Raw genomic sequence first — 24,756 nt, 5'->3', positions numbered from 1 at the left:
TTTTTTTCTTTGTTATTTGCTTACTTGAGTAGGCCTGGGAGAAATTTGAAGCAAATTGAAAGGAAGTCTTTGATCTAGGTAATTAGAGAAGAAATTGGTTCCCAAGATTTGGTAGGAATCTAGTATTTAGTGACAATTTAAAAGAAAATATATATATATCTGAGGGACACACATTTTCATTTATCCTTTTGCTTTTATATCTGTTAATTTTTTCATGCTAGCATGTGTTAGATGAATATATCACTGGGTACTGTTTTGCATTCAGATGCCCTTTCTGTTACTCCTATTTCTTCTTCAAGTAAGGGGTTTCTTATTCCACATGCCTTCAGGCCCAAAGCCAGCAGATGATTTGTTGATTGAGGAAGTGACAACAATGTCCAAACTTGCAACTCAGTAATTTTCAAAGAAGCACACACATACACTGACTCTCTCTCTCTCTCTCTCTCTCTCTCTCTCTCTCTCTCTCTCTCTCTCTCTCTCTCTCACACATGTGCGAATGGCTGTGTGGTTAAGAAGTTTGCTTTTCCAACCACATGGTTTTGGGTTCAGTCCTACTGTATGGCACCTTGGGCAAGTATCTTCTTTTAATGCTATGGGCCAACCAAAACCTTGTGAGTAGATTTGGTTGACATAAAATAAAAGAAGCCTTTTGTGTGTGCATGAGTGTCTGTGAGTGTGATTGTTGTTCCTTGTCTTGACATCAGTTAGTAGTTGTAAGTGTGCCTCACTGTCATACAGGCAGTGCCATTCATTTCCATTGTTCCATGGAAACATGTTCAATCATTAGAAATATAACTTTGATTGGAAACAAGTGAGTGTTGATAACATGAATGGCATCCAGCTGGCAAAAATTTTGTCTCATCCATGCAAATATGGAAAAATAATTGTTAAAATGATGGTGGTGGTGGTGGTGGTGATATTGGTAAGATGATAATGATGATGATGATAATGGCGATATTGGTGTACCTATAAATTTTGTTGGTAAGGTATTTCAGCTCAGAAATGAAAACACTCATTTGTGTTTATATCCAACTCCTGATCTTTGCATCTTGTCTTTCATACCACATTACTTGTATTTCAGTCTGAATAATAAACGAAGAGAATTGTAAGCATGCATGAGCACACACTTGTGTGCCTGGTGCCTGCATACGTATTTGTAAGAAAAATGTTTGATGGAAAGCTAGTCGCTAAAAGTCTAAGTAGTGATTAGATTTTGTTTTTTAAATCTTAGGCTAGGAGGCTAAAAGCAGTCAACCAGAGTGGATTGTGGTGTTATTATAGAGAAAAATCTCAGAGAAATATAGTGACAGAAACCCCGAAGCAATTTTATTTTTCTGTATGTTAGTTTTATTTAAATTTTGTGAATATCATCAAAGGGAATTACATACTGATATTCCTTCAAAAACTAAGTATAAACATAATAATATAAAAAGTGAAGGTACAAACATAATAAATATAATAAAAACTCACACCATATTCCATACTGGTTGGATGGTTTGACAGGGTGCGTGAATAGTGATTCCTTATATTGCACTGTATCACAAATGTTTGTAGGAGAAGTGTAATAATTTGAATTGATACAAAAAAGTTTTTTGCTTGACACCTAAACTTTTGTATATGTTAAAATGGCATAGCTGTGTGGTAAGAAGCTTGCTTCCTAACCACATGGTGGCACTTTGGGCAAGTGTCTTCTGCTATAACCTTAGGCTGACCAAAGCTTTGTGAGTGGATTTGGTAGATGGAAACTGAAAGAAGCCTGTTGTGTGTGTTTGTGTATATATATATATATATATATATATATATATATATATATTTATGTGTGTGTGTCTTTGTGTCTGTGTTTGTGCCCCCACTTGACAACTGATGTTAGTACGTCTATGCTCCCATAACTTAGTGGTTCAGCAAAAGAGACTGACAGAATAAGTACTAAACCTACAAAGAATAAGTCCTAGAGTTGATTTGTTTGGTTAAAAACCCTTAAAGGTGCTGCTCTAGCATGGCCACAGTCAAATGACTGAAACAAGTAAAAGTAAAAAAAAATATATATAGTTTGATAAATTGTTTCAGTATTGTGAATTAATATTGGCCCAAGTCCTCAACCTTAAGGCAATTAATGTGAAGATCCTACAATAAATAAAAAAAAAGCCTGTTAATGATTTAGTTAATTTCTCATTTTAGGAAAAAAAGTAGGATGAATATTCTTAAGAATGTTCAATGGAATATAAGCTATCTTATCCAAAATGGTGGAGATATCAAGAGTTATTAATGATAAATAATCTTTTAATTTAGTACATAATCATTTTACTAATTTATTTTTATGTAAGAGAGGCAAAATTGCCCCGTTAATTTAGCATCACTGAAAATAGTTAATTTGTATTTAATTTTTTTTTCCCATTAGCTAGATATGTAACATGCTAATAGCTAAGTGGTTAGTATGAGAACTAAAGCAGTTTAATTGTAATTCATTTAAAGGTCAAACAAGTACATTATAATTAGATGTGTGTATAGATGGCATCAGAGATTGGAATACCAAACCCAACTGATCTCTGGTTACACCTGTAAGTTTAAATTTTAATTTGGAAAATGAAAGGGAGAAAATAAAAAAGAAAATGAGATTTTGTTACTCTGATCAATATTAAAAAGGAGAAATTTTAAAACAAAGTAGTTAAGTACAAACTATCATCAAATTAGTATAGAACAGTCTAGAACATATAATATATGTACCTGGAACTTTATCAGCCTCTGTTTACCAAATTGTGAAATTGCTTTTTCAGCATATAGGAAGGCAATCTGATACATCAACTTACACAGGTAAATATAAGTACAGTCATGCGTGCGCATGTGTGCGCACGCACACACACACACACACATCATGGGAAAATTGTGGACTTTGCAAACCAAACAAAGACAGTCTGTCAAAGAGAGCAATAATTTTAAATAAAAATTTGCAGAGAGTTGTGGACTCCATAAGCTGTAGCAAAAGCAATACACCTTAGAGAGTGGTGACTGAACAAAAGCTGCTAAGGTGTAAACAATTTTTCAGTCCTGTCAGACAGTTTCAGTAATGCAGGTGGCATGATAAAATGCTCCAAGTCCATGCTGTAAAAGTAATTTGTGACAAGAAGGGCATTCTGCTGCACAAAAATGTCAGTCAAATCAGTAAAAATCCTAACACTATATTAGCACTGCACACAGCTGTGGGGTGATCAGGTGGGAATATCGAGCCTTGAATAGGAACTCTTCAACTGTCATTAAGTGATTGCATCAACTCTCTTCCTCAGTCTTCTGGGTGGGTAGCAGCACTGGAGTTAGTGAGTAGTCATTGAGGTAGTCAGAGTATGTGACACAATAGTTGAGTTAAGACTAGTCATAGACAACATTATGGCAATAATGAGCTTTGCATATGTACCACAATTTCAACTGATAGGTAAGCAAAAGACCCATTTTTATGAGGCCTTCTTGTAGATTTCATGATAACACCTGACAACAATCTTAGGTTCATAGATGGTGAGCATGCTGAACAATACCTTGATGGTTATCCTGATATATGGTACAAGAAATAAAGACAATCAAAGCTCTTGGAATTTTATGATGCAGATGATTTAACCATTTGCAATACTAACTTCACAAAACTTGTTAACTATGCAAACTGGCAAACTTGCAAATCAGATCATCTTCATACTCACCAGGGTGGAAATATTAAGTCTTTTTTTCTGATGAAGACTGTACCAACATAGACAAGTGACTGGGGACAGAAGTTATGGAAGCTAAAGTATTTTTCAACCAGATGTAGGTTCAAAGAAATGATCTGTATGTTGAAGAGAAAGAGAAAGTAAGCCTATGAAACAAATTTACTGCTAGCCACAGATCAGATCTGTGTAGGGAGCAAAATTTTAGCTAGATGGAATGTGATATGATGACAGAATGGTATGGTGGATAAAGCCATAAAAACTAAGAGATGGGTCTGGAAAGAATTGAAGAAAGTGGGATGTGGAGAGAAAAGAACAAAATCAGCTAGCTAGAAGAGAAGCTAGGCATCAAATATATTTATCGAGAAGAGAAGCAGAGAGAAAGAGGCTTACTAATGTTCTGTTGATCATATGTGTGAAGCATTTTGGATTGTAACGCAATTTGATTCAGGACATCATAGGTGAAAAGTATGAACATAATGTTGGTAGCACATTCACTCTTACTGAGAAGTAGGAGACATAGGAATGGTCCTGCAAGAGGTTGCTACATGAGGAGAATGCATGAAAGTGAGAAAGATTACCTGAAGTAGACTCCTTAGAGGAGCCAGGTATTGAAATTAACAGCTATAGAGTTGAAATGGTTGGATCATCAGAGATTATCATCTGAGATGATCTGCTGACATGCACAAATCGTTTGCATAGTTCATTAGATAATAATAATGAAATAATTTCCAGTAAATGGCATAGCAATATTATCACCAACTGTTACTTGGGTAAAGGAGATGCAGTAGAAAGAAGAAGACGTTAAACTGTTACATAAAGTTCTGAGACTGGTAAGAATTATGGCATACCCTTCTAGTCAGGAAGGAAATTAGCTCAGATAAGATGCAATTTGGTTTTGTGCCAAAACAGGGTGCTATTGATATCCTCTTCCTTGTGAGACAGCTAAAGTTCTTAATAAAGCATTTGTTGACCTGAAGAAGTCCTTTGACTGAGTACCACATTTAGTAATCTGGCGACCATTAATAAGGCTTTGTGTAGATGATTAGTTTGTGTTATCAAGATGAAATTTCTCTGAGGAATTTAGCATATAGGTAGGTGTTCATCAGGACTTAGTTCTCAGTAGCCTGTAGTTTATTATAATTCTCCAGGCCATAACAAAGGAATTTAAAACTAGCTGTCTGAAAACTTCTGTATACTGACGACCGGGTTCTCATAGTTGAATCTATCAAAGAATTAGGGAAAAAATTTCAAACCTGGGAGCAAAGCCTAAAACTAAAAGCTCTTAAAGAAAATCTAGCAAAGAAAAAGTTTTAGTTAGTTGAAAAGAAGACTGGATGCTATGGAAAGTGACCATGCTTGATATGCAGAAAAGGAGTAGGTACAAATTTTATCAGATGAACCCAGTGTAAATTACAGGTACCCAAGAGGTGCAATGGGATCACAGGTAAGTTCATAGAGAAGGACTGTATGAGGAGATGTGCAAGAGAAGCTAGCAATAAGGGCACACATCATAAAGTCTTTCAAATGTTAGAAGGGCTTCCTAGAAGTAATTCTTAGCTTTTGTGGTCTGGTTTACCTAATTAGCTGTAGTGGAAAGTATTCTAAAAACATGGTAATCAGTGTAAAAATGGTTTGGAAAAAAAATTCAGGGAGGGAGGTTTTAGGTATGAACTCTTCTAGAGACAGATTTCTTTCTTTGAGTGAATGACAGGTTGTATGATGCCTGCATATAAAGTGCAGTGTTTTCTGGTAGTAAAATATGGACATTGAATTTGGAGGATCTGCAATAACTGGAAAGAAGTATGGCAGGCATGCTCTATTGGACATATAATGTTAGTGTGCAAGAATGATGGAGTACAAATGAGTTGAGAGGTTGGGGAAGGCATAAAAGGATTCAGATGTATGCATGACTGAGCTGGTACAGATATGTAATGCATATGGTTGATGCGAGTTAGGTAAAGAATTACCAAGCAATTCAAGTGGAAGGAATCTGCAGAAGAGGAAGATTTATGAAGTAGTAGTAAAAGCTGAATGAAAAGAAGAAAATGACGAAGGACCACAATAATTGATGAGATGCTGTGTTGGAAAAGACCTATCCAATCCATGCAAGCATCGGAAAGAGTAGACATAAAGTGGTAATAATGGGTTTCTGCATTGCTTTTCATTTATAAATTCCTCTCAGAAGGTATTGGTCAACTCTGGACTACAGTAGAATGCATTTGCACAATGGTATTGAAACTGGAACCATGTGGTTGTAAAGCAAGCTTATTAACTAATAATGGTTTGATTGAATTTAATTTTGAATGTAGAACACTCTGCTCAAATGAACTTTTCACTGTATATCAGGAACATTATTTCTTAACCTTTTGAAGATAGACCTCTACTGGTACTTCTACATAGAAGACAGTCACTTCTGTGAGATATAAAAATAAAAGTGTTATCTTAAAATTTTGTAAAGAATGGCTGGACCTATTTTCTCACTGCTACAAAAAGTGATGGGGCAGTCACCTAAAACTTAGTAAGCAAAGAATGACTTTCTACAATCTTTGTGTTTACCAGCTTGTAGTATTTTAGAAATTAATCCTTTTGTCCATAACTAATTTCACTGACTTGCCAAGTATACAAGATAAAGTTATCTCAATTGTCAAAAGGTGTTGTTTGTGCCCCACTTTGATTTATCACTAGTCAAGTCAATATTGGAAAGTCCACTGGTAACTGAACATCAATAGACATCAACACTTTCTTAAATTTTCTTCAGAAAATTTTCAGCATTCTTCCTTACTATTTGTACTTTATAAAAATTCATGGCACATTGCCATCAGCTTAGTCATGTGTAAATGATTTCATTGAACTTTTTTTGTAGTATAATGAATCTAGATTTACATATGTGTGTTGTGTATGTATATAGCACTCTAATCTTATACACTTTGTACACAATAGACATATATAGTCAAGCTGCCATAAAACTTGCATAATCTTCAGGGTTTTTTTGTTTTTTTTCTTTTTGGAAACCAGTTAGTCTGGTTAATTACATCACACCAGAAATGCTAATCTGTCTCTGCCACTCCTATGTATTACATGATCCTCCTCTGTTTAGTTTAATGACTGTCAATAATTCAACAAATGTAGCTTTTTTTTCTTCTTCTGAAGAATTCCTTCAAACAATAGCTGAAAAACTTTTTTACTTGTTGAATTTGATGTAACTTCATTTTTACTGTTTCATATACTCTGTATTCAGTGATATCCTAATGAAATTCAGTGATGTGTGTTTAATTTAGAACAATTCAGTCTACGAATAAAGATTTTAAGTGACTCTTATCTGGATTCTTTAAGATGCTTGATTTGATGTAATTAGCTACTAATTTTTGTAATATGAACATACTTGTTGTACCAGTTACTGGAAATTTTATACCACCTTATTCTATACTTGCTTTTTTGTTGTAACATTTTTTTTTTATTGCTATTTTCCCTTATCAATTAGTTATTTCCATTTGATGAGTCCACTCCTAGACTATTTTACACACTTATTAGTTCTACTTGTTAATTCTAAATTTCTAATATTCAAAATCTTTTGATAGATTATAAATTAAAATGAATTATGAAACCATCTTCCAGAACATTTAGTTGAAAGCAAACTTTTATACAAGTATGATTAATCTTTTTATAAGAAGCATACTGTATGAAACATGGCTCGTCATCAGGCAGGCTGCACTACTAAAAAATTTCAAAGTAATTTTTCGTTAATGTGCCATTCAGAAAGTCTGGCAGGCTGCAGTTTGCTCATGATTGTTTTAATACTTATTTGTTTCTTCCCTTCTCTGTGCATACCTATACTAAATGTCCCATATATTTATAAATGGAATCCTGACAATAATCCACATTAAACTACTATAATAAACCTAGTAAATAATTGGATTTGACTGCCTATGTTCAGTCCACTGCAGGATGGAGGCCTCAGCATGTTCTCTCCACCGACCATGGTCTGATGTGGAGGCTGTAAATGTGAGCTTGAGATCATACTAGTTTGATGAGCCTACTCTACTACATTGGTTTGACAGAGGGGTGTAGCTAAGTCAATTACATCGACCCTAGTGCTCACCTGGTACTTATTTGATGAACCCTGAAAAAATGAAGGGCAAGGTTAGCTTCAGCAGAATTTGAGCTCAGAGAAGGCAGGGATAGACAAAATGGCAAAGCATTTCACTCAGTGTGCTAATGATTCTGCTAGCTGCTGCCATAGTAAATAATATTGTCCAATAATTTATGATTGTTTATTCTTTTGTAATTTTTTATTAAGTAACATTTTATTTTTTGTAATATTTGTAATTTCTTAGCTGAAGGTTTTTGTTTAACCACAAAACTTTATTAAAACAATTTTTTCAAAGTGTTTTGTCACTTATCATATTGATCTTGCATATTTGTTAAATTCAGAAGTTTAATCTTGTTACTATTCAAAATGCTATAAAGTCCAATAATTTAAATAGAAAGGATGTTTAGTTTATAAACAGCTTATAGCGTCTGTAATTGTATAGTTACGTCTTTGTTGAAGCCTGCTTGTCATAGCTAACTCTGTATTTGTTGTTAGTTCTGGGGTCAGAAATGACACAAATTGGATTGTGTTTGTCAAGACAATTTTTATTACAAGCTGGTTTCCTATTTACACAGCTGAAATTGCAGTTATATTAGTTTCTGATGTCTATTGCTTTTTCGTTGTTTTTTTTTTTCAGTTGGCTCTTACAATTTTAATTTTTTAATTTTTATTTCCTGTTTTAGGGAAATGTGTCTCCTTTTACTTACTTTTCAATTCAGATATTTGTAAAGGAATATTTGATTTTGAGCTTACATAAAAGAAGTTATTGTTATTCTGGAAGCTAGGTATTATTTTTCAGAAGTTATATAATGAATAAATATTCTCTTAAGATAAATTATATATATATATATATATATATATATATATAAACATATAAATTGTTTTAGTACTAGTATTTACAATGCTAATTAGACAACCTTTTCTGTTTTTTAGAATATCTGCTTTATATTTATAAATATATTTGTAGCTTACAGACATACTTTGGTGTTCAGGGAATAAGTTTAAAATATTTATGGTTATAATTAGATTTTTATTTTAATATGTTGTACAAAGTTGATGAAAGGACATAACCATAGTTTAATGTGTACCTTCAACTGATTGTAGCTAAATCAGTAAAGAAGGGCTCCATTTGATGGGAACAAGACTGCTTTTAGAGAGAGAACATATCAGTGAAATGTTAAAACTGGAAGTTGAAGAAAATCAAAGCACTAACGAATGAAAAATTGGAGTGAATGATCATAAGAAGATATCAGCAAGAAAATTAATTTTGTATCAGTTTTACCACATTATTAGTGAGATATAACCCACGTTCTAAAGAACAGAGAGAAATAAGAACTTTAAAAAAATAGCGTGTATTTTATAGAATACTCTAAAATTAATACGGAAATGTTAGCATATATTTCAATACTAGGCTGTAGGCTGTAGCTAACAGGTGGATTAAATGACTGGATGAATGCACTCTGATGACTTTGGTTAGCATTTTACCAAAACCTTAAACTCTTTTCCATCTGGAAGGTTGTTAAAGAAGAATAGAACAGCATGCAAAGTTGATTAATGCATGAGTGTTAGTATGTAACTCTTTCACTCCTTCATGTCTGAATGGTTGTTATAAGGAAAACATAAAATTAAAAAAAAAAGATAATTTGTATAAATATCAGTTTCAAGAACAATGCTGCCAATTCTTGTATGGAGAATGAGTAATAAGACTAAAGGAGGGCAGTTAGTTCATGTGTAGAATTCATAGAAAGAAAATAGTATCTCTTATAGCAACATTAATAAAGACTACATTTTATCTTACATAATCTTAAGAGTAACTTGAAAAATGTAATTCTAGAACTAACACCAGCTGCCTATTGGATAGAAACAAGAACTTTTACTAAACCTAAAAAAATTTCAAAATTAACGTCTCTGCTGCATTTTCATTTTTAATGGTTGATCATTAAGAGATTATCTTAATAAAGGAAACAAAAGAAAACAACATGTGTTATTCATGAGAAATTTTATGTTACTTTTATGTCAAGTACAATACCTAATTTTTTTTTTTGAATAATTATTACTGATTAATAATGTAAAACAAATTAGTATTTACAGGTATAAATTGATGATTCCACTGTCTCCTACCCTCCACACTCTACTCTCATTTCCAATGTGACTGCTAACATTATTAAAGTGTAACTCACAATTATATAGTGGGTGTGAATGTATTTAAACAGCTTGCAATTGAAGTTTTGTCAAACTTTAAGAGAAACATGAATAAAAAGCTTACATGCACCCCTCTCACACACACACACATCACACCACACCATATACACCCACACATCACACGCACACACACATACACACTTGCATACGTTTAAGATTTCTATTCATGTTTTTTAATGTTTATTTTTGCATGATTGAATAGAATAGATAAATGAGCAAAATGGCTTTTCTTTAACTGTTTGTCCTTGAGCATTTCCGGTGTTAATGTCAACACTTTACTATGTCAGTCTTTCTGACCCCATTCTAATTGCAATTTGATCTAAGTCCATTACCAATTTACAACTTATCTCTAAAGAGTTCTCATCATCCATTCTAATTACATTCCTGTACTACTTAGCATTCACTTGTTAAATAACACCAAAATAATGTTATTTTCCAGTTGCTTTCATATATGTTTTTCAAAGGTATGCTTTAGGTTTGAATTACTCATTTGACACACGAAGCTGATATTCATGCTGAAACATAGTTCTGTTAATTTCTTCAAATACTTATAATAAAATTCTTTGCACCTTTGTTAACATTAATTACTTTCTCCAAAATTGAAAAAGCCTATCTATTATTTGTTAGTGAACTATCATAGCTATCCAAGATTGGTGTCAGTGTATTTGACAGTTGCATAATGTAGAACAAGTAAATTAGATTTAGAAAAAGAAAAAATAAATTTAGCGAAGAGAAAGTGTTTTCCACTTGAATTAAGCTTCCTCCTTGTTATTTAAAAGTGTTTCATATTTTTGGACTTTAATTGATTGTATATTTTCTTATTAAATTACATAGGTAAAATGAAATATGTCATATTGTGTATTTTGTCTTGGAACATAGTATTAGTAACAAGCTCTGAGTTTGTGACATTTTGATTAGTAGACCAATATCTAAATCATTTAGTTTCTTTTATTTTTCAGTTGTTTTGAAACATTTAGAATGTTCCAGAATGGTCTGAAAAAGAAAAAAAAAATGATCTGATTTCATTTATACTTAGACATTTCTGATGTATTCATGAAATAATATTAACTAATATACTTTGATTATCAAAATTATAATTAGAAATATATAGTTGCAATGTTAAAGTTCTGTACTAATGACTAATAGGTGATGATTGCAAACTGAAGTATAACACATTGCATTATATTCTTAGGTAAGGCATATAACTCCTGCGTGGTATACTTCATCTTCCTGCTTAAATGCTTAGCATTAAAAAAAAAAAATCTCTTGGCTGGCACGTATAGTTAAGTATGAGGTGGAATCCAATGAAAGTGTGAAGTCTCATTACATTTGAAAAATAAAGCATTAACAAATATATCTAGTTATAAAAAGAATTTATAACTAGATATATTTGTGTTATAATTTGTATTGAATTTCTTCAACACAAATAACTCACCTTAACTGGCGTAGAAAAATCAATATAAAACAAAGTAAAATAATAATAATAATAATAAATTATTTAGTAGGAAATTAAACATTATTTCAATAAGTAATCCCTTTTTACAGCAAATTGAAAATGTAAATGTATTTGGGCCTGATCTAGGATTTTTGTTGTTTTTAAAATATATGTTTATCAGTATTAGAGGGTGATGGATCGGCAAGAGTAATTAGAATGCCAGATATACTGCTTTTTGTTTTTTGTTCCAGTTCTTTACATTAAAATACCAGTCAAGTACTGGGGTTGATTTAGTTGTCTGTCACTTTCCTCCAGTTTTGTGGCTGTGTTAGAAAATTTTACTAGATAACTAGTCATTTTGTGGAAAGATTATTTCTGACTAAAAGTCAGGTGAATAGCTGTGTAAGGTTACAGATTGGTCATAGTAGTTATTTCTAAGAATTGTTATTGGTGTTGTGTTTTTCATATCCTGTATTTGCACAAATATTTATTTTTTGAAAGTGTGTATGTGGGGTAGGGCAAATAACAATTTCTAAATATTAATTTTCATACTTTTTATAGGAAGTTTTCTTTTTCTTTTCACAACATTGCCAAATATTTAGATACAACATCTGCAGTACTTACATTCTAAGATTTGTTTTTCTTCAATGAATTACTATTTACTTGTGGAATACTGCCAAGTTGGCTTTAGGATGTTTAAAATTTAGATATCCAATATTTTGACTGCTTCCATCAATGACATTCTTTCTAAGTTTAAATCTCAGTGATTGAAATGCTTCCTCCTTCTCTGAAAAACTGATAATTTTTATCACTTGTAAACTTTTATGCTGGCACATTTAAATCCTGTTTCTCCTCTCATTTTTTATATTTTTGTATAAGCTGATTTAGTCGTATATTCTTAAGTTATTGGTCAGTTAGGACAAACGATAAAGGCTCTTATTCATATCCTGTTACAAGGCATTCGTTTTTTTTACTCTATGGAACTGAAATACAGTTAGAAGGTCTCTATTGAAAGTAACATCATATTGCTACTAGTATGGTACAAGTGAATCCAAAAATCACTCTAGTAATTTGACAAATCTATGTAATGAAAATGTATTCCTAGATAATGGAAAAATTTTGAAGTATATAATTGAAATAGGATTGAATTAAAATATCTATTCATGTATCATATTTAACATATATACACATGCTGTTAATAGGCATGATGCTGTGAATCTCATAGGTTACTGCTAGAACAATGCTTGTCTTGCTCTGATGTGTATTGTATTTATAACACAGTCTGCTTATAAAGAGATTTTCTCATACAAAACCCACAATAGCTTGCCTGTCAATGGTGTATATACTTTAAGTATAATACATACATGGATATTTTAATTTAATGCTGTTTTATTTGTGTACACTGAGTTTTTTTTCAGCTTGGTGGTTATCTGCACTGTCAGTGGGTGTATTATTCACTGTTTCCTATATACTTAAGGGGATGGTTTTCATCTAGACATATGACTAGCGAGTACACATTGTTGACAAAGCCAAAGTGCATTTGATGCTCTTGTGGGTCACTGCTGGGATGATGTTTGCCTTACTCCTATATAAATTGTTTTTAATACTGCATGTTTATGAAGAGATTTTTTTCTCAGACCTAAAAAAGAAAACAGTGTCATGCCTGTCAATCATATATATATATATATATATATATACACACATTCAGTGTGATACATAGATGGCTATGGAAAAATTTCTAGATGTTTATCTATATTTTGTCATTCAAGACTTTATTTACTAGAAATTCCAAAACACATTCATAAAACAGTACCTATATGCAACTATAATTATATACAATAAAATCAAGAATTTACTCTTTTTCCAAGAAAAATAATTTATGACTTAACCCTCTACAGAATATTTTTTATGGGTGCTATTTCACTAGTCCATCTATCTTAAAGCAGGTTATTAACAGCCTATTATCATACTTGGGATTCCCAAGCATTGGTAATTATCTTGTAGCAGAATATCTTATCTTAGCATTATTGGTTTCTTGTATCAGGAGATCCCAGTAGTTTATTTCTAGTTGAACATTGTAGTATGAATAGTTTGCTTTTAGGTGTCTGTTACTCTTGAGTAGTTTGTTTTAGCCCTGAGTTGCTTACTTTTAAGCTTTGTGAGGATGTTTGCTTTATGTATTTAGTATAGGGTAGTTAACCTTTAAGGCATGTAGGCAGCTTTTGTTTCAGTATGAATATATGAGTAGCTCACCTTTGAGTATTTAAGCTTGAGTAGATATATTTTGCCTCTAAGTGTCTGACTATAAATTCATGTAAAGTGATCCAAATAGACTGGTTCATTATTTTTGTATTTTGTTTCCCTTTTTATGTCTTTTCCTTCCGATATTAAGTAGGATATTTCTGAGAATGTTTCATTTTATTTCATCTCAGTTTAGGTGCTCTCTAGCTAGTAATCTTTTATAATGTCAACTTGTTTAAGAAGAGCAAATTACAGTATTTTTAGCAATCTGTTAGCCAATATCATGATTAGGCATTGATTCTTCGAAGAAAATGTACCTATTAACTATAAATTACAATCTGGATTCAAAGTAGAGATTTTTGAACATAAATAGTTCTGGAATCAATATTTTTCTTTTTACTATGAAGGAACCCATAATGTAGTGAAATGTTTTTAACATTTCAGTTGCATTTCATCACCTAAGAACTAGATGTTAATTTCAATTCCAAAAATCCTATTATTTGCTAATTCTTTTCTTAATGTTTATTTTTGGTTATTTTTGAATGGCGTTTTGATTAAGAGCTTAATCTTTCCACTTCTTATATCTAAAATTATTTAATTTGTGGTTAAGAAGCTTTATTCCCAGACATGGTTTCAGGTTCACTCCCACTGTGCAGCACCTTAGGCAAGTGTCTTCTATTATAGTCCTAGGTGGGTCAAAATCTTGAGAGTGGAAAAAGTCCATCGTGTGTGTGTGTCCACTAGTTTTAACATCTTGCAGTGGTTGTAAACAAGCAGTGTTCATTTCCAGTCTTTCATGAAAAGTATATCTGGCCATGGGGAAATATTACCTTGCTTGGTGAAGATTGGTGACAGGAAGGGCATCTGGCCATAATCTGTCCCAATAAATTCCATCTGACCCATGCAAGCATGGAAAAGTGTTCATTAAAATGATGATGATGTTGAAATATCACTGATATATTAGGTTGTAATTCATAGCTTGTAAATTATTTCTATAAAAAGAGTACAAAACTATCACTGTTTTGTTTTATATTTTTGATTATTGCAATATTTGAATTATACATGCTTACTGAGCAATATGTTGAATATAATCTTTATATAATTTTATTTCATAATAAGATACAGATGTTCAAATTGGTAGGAATGATAATTGGGTCCTCTTACCTGTATTGCAATGTGGCTATTGAACAAACATATAGATTTTTAAATAGTCCTGTTCACTTAATTGATGCCGTAATGTAACTGTTAACAAAAATTGTCCTATGACCAAACCTATGATTGCTTTAAAGTGGGAGATATTTGGAAATTGATTAAGACCAAGGAAACTGGTAAAGACATAATGTTCTCTAAATTGTGGTGAATGGAAGTGTTTGTGCCAATGTCAAGTGAGGATGACCTTTAAGAGAGCAGAAATCACTGGAGATTTAAGCTATTGTAAGGTGTGTGACAGAAATGTGTAGAGCAGTTGAAAGAAATAGATCAGAATCTGCTTGAAAAAGGAAAAGAAACATTACTATGATCTATTGGTTATGCAATGTACATATGAAACCCCAATTAAGTATATAAAAAAATACTGATTAAATGCTTAGATAATTGATTAATAGGTCTGCATTGGGCATGTTATGCAAATGGATAATATAGATATAAGCTATAAGATGGTGAACTGGCAGAATCATTAGCTCAGGGGTAAAATGCTTGGTGGCATTTCATCTTTATGTGAATTCAAATTCCGCTGAAGTCAACTTTACACTTCATCCTTTCAGGGTCAATAAAATTAGTACCAGTTGAGCACTGGGGTCAATGTAAATGACTTACCCCTCCCCAACAGAATTGCTGGCCTTGTGCCAAAATTTGAAACCAATGTAGATGGACAGCCTGGTGCAAGTATTTATACCGGTCTTAGCTGATTTAATCCAAATCATCTTGTTAACATGGATATTATAAAATTAATGATAACAACAATGATGATGAGGCAGAAGAGGATTACAGGTCAAATAAAATAAAAAGTATCACCAGTATAAAATACTAGATTCATGTCAGCTATAGCCTCTCCTCATTTACAAAAGGAACTTTTTCTGTAAGGTAGAAATTAATACTAGTTGTTATTCCTAACAATATTGTTTACCTTATAGTTGATATAATCTAAGTCACTCTCTTACAGACACTTTGTATTTGAATATTACTGTAATTGAAAGGCAATGTAGGACAAATGAGACATGAATCTTGAACAGTTTGGCATTAAGTTTTGGACTTTGTAATGTAAGCATTCTGGTTATTTTGACATTGTGCTCCATGGTTATAAAATATAAAACAGACTGTATATTTTTAAGAAATTGTGATTTAATGGGTCTTGAGATATTCATGCTTTATGCTAGAACATTAGTAACACAAGGGAAGTGAAGTGTCTCTAAACAGGTTTTGAAATAGTATGTGAAAGGGAATCCTTTTTGTTTCACTATAATCCCTGATCTTTTTCCTTTGTTTTTTTTTTTTGTTTTTTTTTTTTTCAAAATTAGGTAAAACACCTGAGAACTGTAGTGTATGTGAAATATGTTTGTGTGATATAAATGCCTTTCTCTAGTCCATTAACAACATAAGCAAAAGAAATATATGCAGCCAGAAATAGAAACCAAGTTGCAAACTTCAACTGTCAGGGCCAGACTAATTCAATAGTAATGATAATTTCAAATTTTGGCACAAGTCAGTAACTTTGTGAGAGGAGGTAAGTCAGTCACAACCCCAGTATGGAATTGGTACTTACCGTGTTGAACTTGAAAGGATGAAAGGCAAAGTCAACCTCAGCAGAATTTGAACTTAGAATGTTAAGACAGATGAATTGCTGCTAAGCATTTTGCCTTAACAACAATACATCGGCTTTATTATAATATAGATTTTGGTTAAAGTGATTTTACTTAATCACCAATGTGCCTCAGATTTAACTGCTTTCCTATTTTTCTTCAACATTCAATCTGAAATTATTTAAGAAAATATTTTAGCCTTTTTGAATCGGAGTTCAGATTCTGTCACAGCTAACTTTACCCTTCATCCCTTTAGGTGGTAGACATAGTTGTATGGTTAGGTAGTTTGCTTTCCAACCACATGGTTTTGGGTTCTGCCCTAGTCTTGTTGTGTATCACCTTAGGCAAGTGTCTTCTGTTGCTGCAAGCTGACCAAAGCTTTGTGAGTGGATTTGGTCAATGGAAACTGAAAGAAGCCCATCATACACACGAGCCTCACAGAGGTGGTGACAAGTGACTGAGACCTCTGGTGATATGCTGTGCACAAGAAAACTTGTCAGGCCAAGTGAAATCGTAATTTTAGTGCCAGTATCATGTGAATAGCACCCGTGCATTGTAGTTATGGTTGTTTCTGGTGCCATGTAAATGACACAACTGTGCACCGCAGTCATGGTTGTTGATGGTATCATGTAAATGTCACCTGGAAATCATTGTGGTCACTGCCAGTGCCATGTAAATGGCACCTGTGCATCGTAGTCATGGTCAGTGCCAGTAACATGTACATGGCACCCATGAATTGTAGTCATGGTTGTTGCTTGTGTCATGTAAACAACACCCATGCTGAGGGCACGTAAAAGCATCCATTACGCTCCTGGAGTGGCTGGCATTAGGAAGGACATCCAGCAGTAGTAACCATGCCAAATCAGACTGGAACCTGGTGCAGTTCTCCAGCTCATCAGCTCCAGTCAAGCTGTCTAACCTATGCCAGCATGGAGAGCGGATGTTAAATGATGATGATGATGAGGATGATATATATATATATATATATATAATATATATATATATATATAGGCATCGGATGGATATTGTTGGAGGCATAATCTGGTTCGTAAAGATGCAGGCTGGAAAATAGAGGATTCATTGGAAACAGAATGAAGTGATGGTTGATATTAGGCCTAACTCAATGTAAAGCAAATACAATCACAAGCGATATCCAGGCTACAGTGGAGAAGGCAAGCCACTAGATTTAGTTAAAAAGAGATGATGAACAGTGGCTAGAAGAATATTGATTGAAGCCTACAAACTAGTTGATCTAGCAAGTGGGGCTAGTATGCATTAGTGTCAAGAGGAAGGCCTTGAAATGGCATGCATTCTCTCCTGATGACCCCATAAGCCTGCTAGTGTTTGGTATGTAGAACTTTCGGCTGGTAGCCCTTGTATCTGCAATTTGTTTGCAAATAATCTAAATGTGTATGTGTATGTGTGTGCATGTGTATATGTATGTGTTTGTGTCTCCTTGTCTTGGCATCATGCACTACATCATAAGAAATCTTCACTGCCATACAAACAATGGCCTTTATACCCAACCTGCTGTAAAAGCTTGTTTGGCCATGAGGAAATATTACCTTGCTTGGAAACAAGTAAGAGGTTAGTGACAGGAAGAGCATCTGGCTGTAGAAAATCTGCCTCTATGAATTCTGTCTGACTCATACAAGCACGGAATGGTTTACATTAAAACAATGATGAAGAGGATGGTAGTTTTGTTTTAGGGATCAGTTGTATTAACACTTCCATTGAAGTTAGCCTTGAGACTATACAAAAGATGTAAATATTAATTTTAACTGAATGTAATTCATGCTCCCTATGTTGGGGAAATAACAAGCACCTGAAATGGAAAAGACTAGAAAAAATAGCAAGTGTATTTTCTGCCAAACCATTAGCATTATATGATATGTAAGTCTATATGTAATACTCCTTATGAATTAAAATCACTTTTTGTGATTGTTAATTTAATATTACACTTCATATATACATTTATTTGTCTTTTCTTATCATTTGTAAATTTACAGTTCTGTTCCTGTAACTTATTTCTTAGAGCCATTTCTGTGACCCTTATTTTGTGCTTCTCCTAGATTTTATTTCTTTATTTTTAAATATGAATGCCTGTGACCTTGCTTTTATTTGGTATGGGGCTTCTATTATTCTTTTTTATTTATTAAAAACAAACAAAAAAACACTATTTATGAATGAGAATAAAACTGTTTACATTTAAGAAATAGACAGAATTTCGCTGTTTACATTTAAATAGGAATCAAAATAAATTTATTTACTAGAATAAAACATGTTAAGATAGAATTTCACTGTTTACATTTAAATAGGAATCAAAATAAATTTATTTACTAGAATAAAACATGTTAAGATAGAATTTCACTGTTTACATTTAAATAGGAATCAAAATAAAATTATCTACTGGAATAGAACATGTTTACTTTCACTGTTTCCATAAAGAAGTAAAACATTCTCCTCCTCCCTTCCTACTCCTGGGTGTTTCTTTTTCAGTTTACTTCTTACTACATCTTATTGCACAAGTTAGCTAGAATTGTGACATTGTTGCAGCAGTAATGATGCTGGTTATGCTGATGCACTGTAAAAGTGATATAACTCTTCTGTTGAAGCAACAATTACAAAACAGTGTTCCTGTTCTTTACTAATCAACTTAAATGAGGAAAATTTGAAGGTCACCATTTCCCTGCTCAACAGCTACTTCATCATCCACTTTTAGCATGTCTGTTATTTATCTACAGTCAATATCTCATTATTTCTACTCAGCTTTGAGTATTCTTTGTCTACCTGACCTGCAGAACAGCGTGGTGTATATTTCACGTTCAGTCAGCTGATTATGGAAAGCTTTAGCATCTCTAGAATTTGGTGGTCATTTTGGGGGAAATACCTGGCATCTTTGTTTATGGATAAGAATTACTGCTATAAGCGGTTAGTACCTGGACTATTTTTATTCTGTTGTTATTTTTGGTCAAGTTAAATCATTTATTGATTTCCTTTCTTAGGTTCCATTCTACATACATACTCACATGTGTGCACACACACACACACACACCCGTACGCACATTTGTGTATGTGTGTGTGTGTGTGTGATTTTGTCCTTAAATTTGGTTAAAATATTTTCAGTTGATATTTCCATTTTTATATTGTTTCATATGTGGTTTTTGTATTTTGCAAATGTTTTTTTTTTAAATATTAAAACATGTAATTTCAATTTTGATTTTAAAGAAATAGCAGTTTAACTTTCTTTTAGTGACTAAATGTAGCTTAGGTTAGACAATTATTTATCAGAAAACAAAACCAAAACACATTGCTTAATGATATTATTTTGTCTCAGAATATATTTTACGATGTAATATACACAAAAGTGTACATACGTACACAAACACACATGCACACACACACACACACACACACATTGTATCTGTTTAATATTTTTGTTTTACTCATGCACAATATACTTATTGTTTGATTTGTATGTATGTATGTGTGTGCACTCATACATGCATACATGTTTGCATACTGGTTTAACTTGAAATTGCAATACAATAAACTAAATGCACACAAAATAAAAACTCTATTTTACGCTGTTCTTCTTTTTCTCTTTCACCCACCACAACACCCTCACACCACCACCATCATGAATGACAGTTTGAAATCGAGCTTAAGGAGCCTCTATGTAGTTACTCAATCTGCTACAAATAGCTGTCAAATCTTTAGATCACGCCCCTACTCTCTCTTAAGACAGGAAGGACACATTAGATAGTGTGTTCTGGATTTATTATTTCTGAAAAAAAAAAAAAAAAAAAGACGGGATAGTCATGGTTGGATTTCCTTCAGGGCTGGCCTACATGTAAAGAACACTTGCTACTATTTGAAATATGTATTCAGTGTGTTTGTGTTACTGAAACCAACACTAAAATCTCTTTTCTTCTTTCTATTGGTATACTGGTTGATATGGAGAATGAGCTTACTTGGTAATTTATATTGGAACTAGAAATTTGATTTATATCAGCAGTGTATGACTCATACTTTTTTTTTATGTTTTTGAAGATTGTGCTTTATAGATATTACTTGCTGTTTTCCAAATATATGTGTATAAGTGCGCACATGTTAAAAAAATATTTTTTATGGAAATTTGTATTCACACACACACACACACACACACACACACACAATCAATTTGTTAGGTTGGAAGACAATTTTCTAAGGTCATAAATATTTTATTTTTACTGTTTGTTTGATTAAAAATTTACTGTTTTATTTTGTACTTTGGGGTCTAAGTGTTATTTAAACTTGAAATAATAATAATAATAATTATAATAATAATAAAAATTTCAAAGTTAAAATAATGCAGCTTCTGAGAAACATAGTTATTTCTGTGAAGAGTAATTTTCTGTGTATATGTGTATGTGCATGTAATATGTGTTTGTACATGCAAATAGCATTTGTATGCACACACACACACACACACACACACATATGTATGTGTGTGTGTGTATGTATATATACACCTGCATATATATATATATGCATGTGTATATACATATAAGCAAATACTTGTTTATTGTACACACATGCATAAGCACACAATTTCCTTTCTGCAAAAATATAACGGTACTTTGCTAGAAGTATGTAGACTTTGATGTCTGAATTTATTTGGGATATATATATATATATATATATATATATATATATATATATATATATGCATTCTTAAGTATTGTCCTCATCAATCTTTTAAATATAAATTTGTAAATTTAGTTCTCTCTCTCTCATACACACACACACACACACATTTATGATATACTTGTGTGTGTGTGTATTATTTGTTTGTATGGTGTATCTGTATGTGTGGGGCATTTGTGAGTAAATACATGGATTCTGCCCAAAATCTGACAATATAAAATTAATAAAATTATAATAAAAGTATTCAGTTAAGGAAAACAAATAAATGAATTCAAACAGTGTAGCATTGATAATAACAGCAATAACTATAAAATTATAAAGAAAAACTACGGAAACTCTTGAGGCATAAACTCTCTGAAAATGGCAGTTAAAGATCACTGTCCAAATATCTGGACACAAATATGAAACCATGATAGGGATGTAACTACAGTTGCAAAATTTGGCTGTTTTCACTGTCTGGCCATTGTCATCCACTTCTCAACCTCCTCCTCCAGATTTGACTTATTCATTCTATGTGCAGCTCAGCTGATCCAGTGTTTACCTGTAGAACATCTTAAATGCATGCTGCCAGCTACCTTAGGGTCCATGAACAGCACTCATACAATGTTACTGGTTAGATGGGGGGTTTTTAGAAGTTTCAGTTTGATGCTTTGGGGATGCTGTCTCTCCATACTCTAAAGCAGTGCTTTTTCAAACTTTTTGCTGGAGTGGAACCCCAAGGAAACATTCCACTGGCTCGAGGTACCCCTGTGCAATAATTTAATAGTATTATGCACACATATCTGTAGAGGAGAATTAAAAATTACTGCTGATTTTTGCAGTTTTGTAACTTATTGCAGAACCCCTGGACTGTAACTGGTGGAACCCTGGTTGAAAACCACTGCTCTAAAGAATACTCCAAAAAGAATACTGGTGACTTCAACAGAAACTATTTCCTCCTTCTCATAAAGGAACTAGAATATATATATATATATATATATATATCAAAACTTGGTAAAATATAAACATGTAAAATGATTAAATAATTACATTTATTTATAAATGTAATTGAATCAACAGTAGGGTAGAGAACAAAATATCTTATGGTATTATTTAGTTTCATCCCTTTATGCTTAGGTCAACTTTGCATCTGTGTGTGTTTTTATATATATATATATATATATATATATATATATATATATATATATATATATATAATGTGTGTGTGTGTGTGTTTACATATATGTGTGTGTATATATATATATATATAATATTAGCTTCATATACAGTATTCCAGTGAAATGTTTCATGTTAGAGATCTTGCATGCCATACGAAACATTTTGAAAAGAAAGCCAAGGGTATAAAGATTTCAGTCTTTTACAGTTGATATCATCGTCACCATTATCATCATCATCATCATCATTGTCATCATCATCATCATTTAATATTCATTTTCCAGGCTGGTATGGGTTTCACTGTTTGACAGGAGCTAGTAAGGCCAGGGTCACAATCCATTGTCTGTTTTGACATGGTTTCTATGGCTGGATGCCCTTCCTATTGCCAACCACTTTACAGAGTGTACTGGGTGCTTTTTACATGGCACCAACCCTAGTGCTTTTTATGTGGCATCAGCACCAACAGGGTCACCTGGTAACTTACAAGACAAAAAAATCCCCCTCAGTGTGTAGAAGGAAATAGCAGTGAGTGGGGTGTGGCTTTGTGCCTGTTGATGAGAGATTAGAGGTATAAAAGTACAGGATTAGGTGTCCTGCTGCAGAGTACATACATAAATACTCCAGTTGAAAAAGGAGAGTGAGTTAGAGAGCAATAGTGAGAGAGTTGGTGATGAAGATGTGTCGAGACATGCCTTTGAGGGACATAGGGGGTGGTGAGAATAAGTGGAGTGATACAGAGGTTTGGACAGGGTGGGTGGGAAGAGTAGAGGTGACTGAGGCAAATGATGGAGTGAAATATAGGAGAATCTCAGAGGCGGAGGTTGCAGTAGGTATATTAGGGCATTGGGGGTGATAGCAGATAAGTGGTGTTAATGATGAAGAACAACACAGTGGAGAGGAGGCACAGAAAGGAGGTGATTGGTGGAGACAGTAGGCAGGGGAAGATAATGAGAAGTGAAAGTGATTCAGGGAAAGAGGTAACTGAGAAAGCAGGGCAAAGTGTTAGAGGATGAAAGGGGGCAAGGAAATGGTTGATGGTGCAGAGTATGCAAGTGCACATAGGGCAGAGCCCCTCACTGACAAGCATTAACCAAGGTGGTTTGAGATATTAGTTCTGCTGTAGTCAATGGATTTTCTGGTGGATGGATCTTCTTGAGTACAGCAAAGTACCAGATGTTTCAGTCTTTTGTCATCTTTTTCATAAGGCTCAGTGTCTTGAAATTGGCCTTCAGTACTTTGCTCCATGTCTTCTTGTGTATCTCTCTTCCATGAGTTCCATCCATATTTAGTGGTTGTCTACAGCTATGTGCATCACATGACCAAACCAGCACAGTCTTCTCTCTTGCACACTGCATTTAATTCCTCTCACAACTAACTTTTCTCTCGGTACACTAGCGCTCTGTCACACTTGTATGCTGACATTACACATCCAGTAGTGCATACTAGCTTCATTCCTCTCTTGTCTTTGCATGTCCTCTGCATTCTGGGCCCATATCTCACTACTATGTAGCATTACCATTCATACACATGCATCATACAGTCTTCCTTTCATTCAGAAAGAGACCTTTGATTGCCAACAGAAGCAAAAGTCCTCTGAATTTTCTCCTTCCTATTCTTATTCTAGCAATTGTATTTTCCATACATCCTCCCTCACTGCTAATTAGGTTTCCTAGGTAGCAGGAATTATCCACTACCTGTAAAGAGATTCCAGCAGTAGTGCTTTTCCCCAGCACAGCCAAACTGCATTTCACCTAATCTGATTCTGTTCTTGATTAATTGGGTTATAATTCTTTCTGTAACTTTCATGACCTGATCCAGCAGTTTGATGCCGCTGTAATTATTTTTATCTATGGCATCTGCCTTACCCTTATAGCAGTTGATTGTAATGCTGCCACTCATTGAGGATGACACTCTCCTCAAAAAATGTTCCAGTAATTAGTTTAGAAATTTTGTATCATTACTAACTTTGTTGTGTGTGAGTCTCTCAAATCATATGGAAATGAACAAAAAGGACATTCTAAGTTTGTACCAAATGCTTTTTTTTGTCTGTGTTTGTATGTGAAATTAATAGAATTGACAAGAATGAAGTTGATTATGTAGTTCCTGTCCCATTGTCGTCCTCTGTGCCCACCTAATGCTTTATTCTGAAACATATTGAATCTTAACATACAAGTTATTAGTATTGTTATAGCAAAGCAAAATCATAAATACATGCATATGTAGGTTGTGTGTGTGTATACACATATACCCACATTTCACCAAAGCTGCAAAGTTGTATTATTTTACAACAACATACTGTCTGTTAGTCTGACCCATTAAATGCTTAATGTAATTTTTCATCTTGTTTGTTTGCATCTTTCTCTACTCATGTTTTTCCTTCACTCCTTTACCCCATGTTTTCCTATCAACCAGGAACTTTCAAGATTTTGAACCGAATATTAACTGCTTACTTCT

General features: G+C 33.2%; 1 protein-coding gene across 5 annotated transcripts in view; it reads left to right on the top strand.

Annotated features, from left to right (window-relative positions):
* LOC115209179 (activated CDC42 kinase 1) overlaps positions 1-24,756 on the top strand; it is a 228,873-nt gene that overhangs the window by 73,169 nt on the left and 130,948 nt on the right. For 2 of the 5 annotated variants that reach the window (XM_029777416.2, XM_029777415.2), the window contains exon 1: positions 18,987-19,389. The exons of 2 other annotated variants lie outside the window; for them this stretch is intronic. In XM_029777416.2, coding sequence (XP_029633276.1) covers positions 19,298-19,389 — 92 coding nt within the window. In that variant the 5' untranslated portion in view covers positions 18,987-19,297. Of the gene's footprint in view, positions 1-18,986; positions 19,390-24,756 lie in introns of those variants that run through there. One more of the 5 variants, XM_029777418.2, reaches the window with a different exon arrangement.

Source organism: Octopus sinensis, linkage group LG3 (genome assembly GCF_006345805.1).
Source record: "Octopus sinensis linkage group LG3, ASM634580v1, whole genome shotgun sequence".
Lineage (NCBI taxonomy): Eukaryota > Metazoa > Mollusca > Cephalopoda > Octopoda > Octopodidae > Octopus > Octopus sinensis.
This window is presented reverse-complemented; position numbering and strand designations above follow the sequence as displayed.